Source organism: Octopus bimaculoides, chromosome 5 (assembly GCF_001194135.2).
Source record: "Octopus bimaculoides isolate UCB-OBI-ISO-001 chromosome 5, ASM119413v2, whole genome shotgun sequence".
Lineage (NCBI taxonomy): Eukaryota > Metazoa > Mollusca > Cephalopoda > Octopoda > Octopodidae > Octopus > Octopus bimaculoides.
Window position 1 is genome coordinate 15,619,154 of NC_068985.1, and position 2,025 is coordinate 15,621,178.

General features: G+C 35.5%; 1 protein-coding gene across 1 annotated transcript in view; it reads right to left on the reverse strand.

Moving 5' to 3' along the window:
- The window catches only part of LOC106869673 (sodium/calcium exchanger 1), a 32,031-nt gene that overhangs the window by 7,396 nt on the left and 22,610 nt on the right, over positions 1-2,025 (reverse strand). The window contains exon 2 of the mRNA XM_014915491.2: positions 1,418-1,523. Within this exon, the coding sequence (XP_014770977.2) occupies positions 1,418-1,523 (106 nt within the window). The remainder of the gene's footprint in view (positions 1-1,417; positions 1,524-2,025) is intronic.

A 2,025-nucleotide genomic window follows, 5' to 3' on the forward strand; every position in this document is an offset into this window, starting at 1 on the left:
TATATATATATTTACATTCAGAGATATAAGTGTACATCCACACACATACATATATATGCGCATGTGTGTGTGTGTACTTATGTATGTACGTATGTATGTGTATGTATATATATATAGTTGAAATTTACAGAAAAACAAAAGACGAAGACCGGTGTATAAACAACATGCCATAAATGTACACAAACACATACATACATATATATATATATGCACGATTGTGTGTGTATGTATGTATGTACGTGGTCTGATCAATACGTATCCGGACTGTTGCCATAGTAACGAAGGTAAAGCACATAGAGTGAAGCCGCTTAGCGAGGTGTGTAGCGTGTGATCATTGCAATGACCATGATAGAGAAATTTGAGCAGAGAATCAGCATCAAATTTTGTCAAAAGCTTGGCGATACTTGCGTAAAGTTTTCAAAAAGTTTCCATCGTTCTCGACACATTCAGATCTTGGTGCAAATGAAATCCGAGTGTCTTTTTGGTCAGCTGAAAGCAGTTTTGACACAAATTTGGCAGACACGCGTCTCATATCCAAATCTTCAGTGATAATGAACTGAACTGAACCGTAACCAATCTGCACATTCTCTGATAACTCACAGATGGTGATTTGACGATTTCCCCACACAGCTGTACGCACATCTGCGATGTTTTTCTCAGTTCTGCCGGTTGTGGGTCACTCAGAACGTTTGTCAATATCGATATTTTTTCGGCCATCTTGGAAACGTCTGAACCACTCGTACTCTAGTGTGCGGCTCATACACTCCTCTCCATACACTTTCCGCAACTTTGCGTAGAGCTCGGAGCAGGTATCGTCATGACAACTTTCTCTGTCATGGTCGATGTTACGATAACACGCTACAAACTTTTCTTCCAAGCACTGCTGTAAACAGAAGTGAATTAGAAAGTTAAAACTTAGTGCACATGCACAGCAGAGATCAAGGTCAATCTGTGCCAAGCGGTTTTACTCTGCATGTTTTAGCTTCGTTACTATGGCAACAGTCCGGTTACTTATGGATCAGTTTATTTCAAGATTTCTTGCCAATAGAGAAACAACCTGTTTTTAACCTAGATCCAAGGTTCCTTCATTGAAATTTCAACAGCAGCAACAGGGTATTTTGTTTGTATGTAAGTACGTATTTATGTATGTATCTATTTTTACACTTCCAGTGATGGATTGGATCTGTAGTCTTCGAATTAGCTTTCTCCTTTCTGGTTTTGAGAAGCCTAATTTTTCAAGATTAGTATTTAGGCAGTGTATCTATATATGTATATATGTATGTATGTATGTATGTATGTATGTATGTATGTATGTATGTATGTATGTATGTATGTATGTATGTATGTATGTACGTAAGTATTATGTATGTATTATGTATGTATGTAATAAAGAACTCTCTCAGAAGTCTCTACTTACCTTCATCACTTACTATTGTAACGATTGTGCGATTTGCTCTTCCGAGCTCCGCACCACATGTTGGGTCACTTAACTCCACTTGGAAGTTCAAATCACTCTTCCCACTCTGCCGAATGTACCATTATATTGTTGAAATATGAAAGTAGAAGTTAAGAACCATAAGCAAAAACTAACAAAATAATCTCTACGCTTAAGCATACAAACAGCCTTCAAAGAATGGGTTAAGACGAATTAAGAAAGCTCTCTAATGCTGATACTGACAACACACACACACACACACACACACACAGTCTGTCATACCGGCCATGATGAAATACCACAAGGTATAGAAAATACATATTCGCCTTTATATATTTATATATTTAATCCTTTATATTGAACACTCAATATTTCATCTATTCAATAAGACCTATTCCATATATTCAATAAGACATTCAATACTTTATTTCATAGTACCATCCATTTTTATTTTATATTATATATTGTATATTATATTATATATTGTATATTCCATATTCTATATCCCACATTGGTTTTGCAGGAATATAAATAAAACATAAAAAATAGACAGTGTTGGAACTCTTTGAAACAAAATAATATATTCCTCT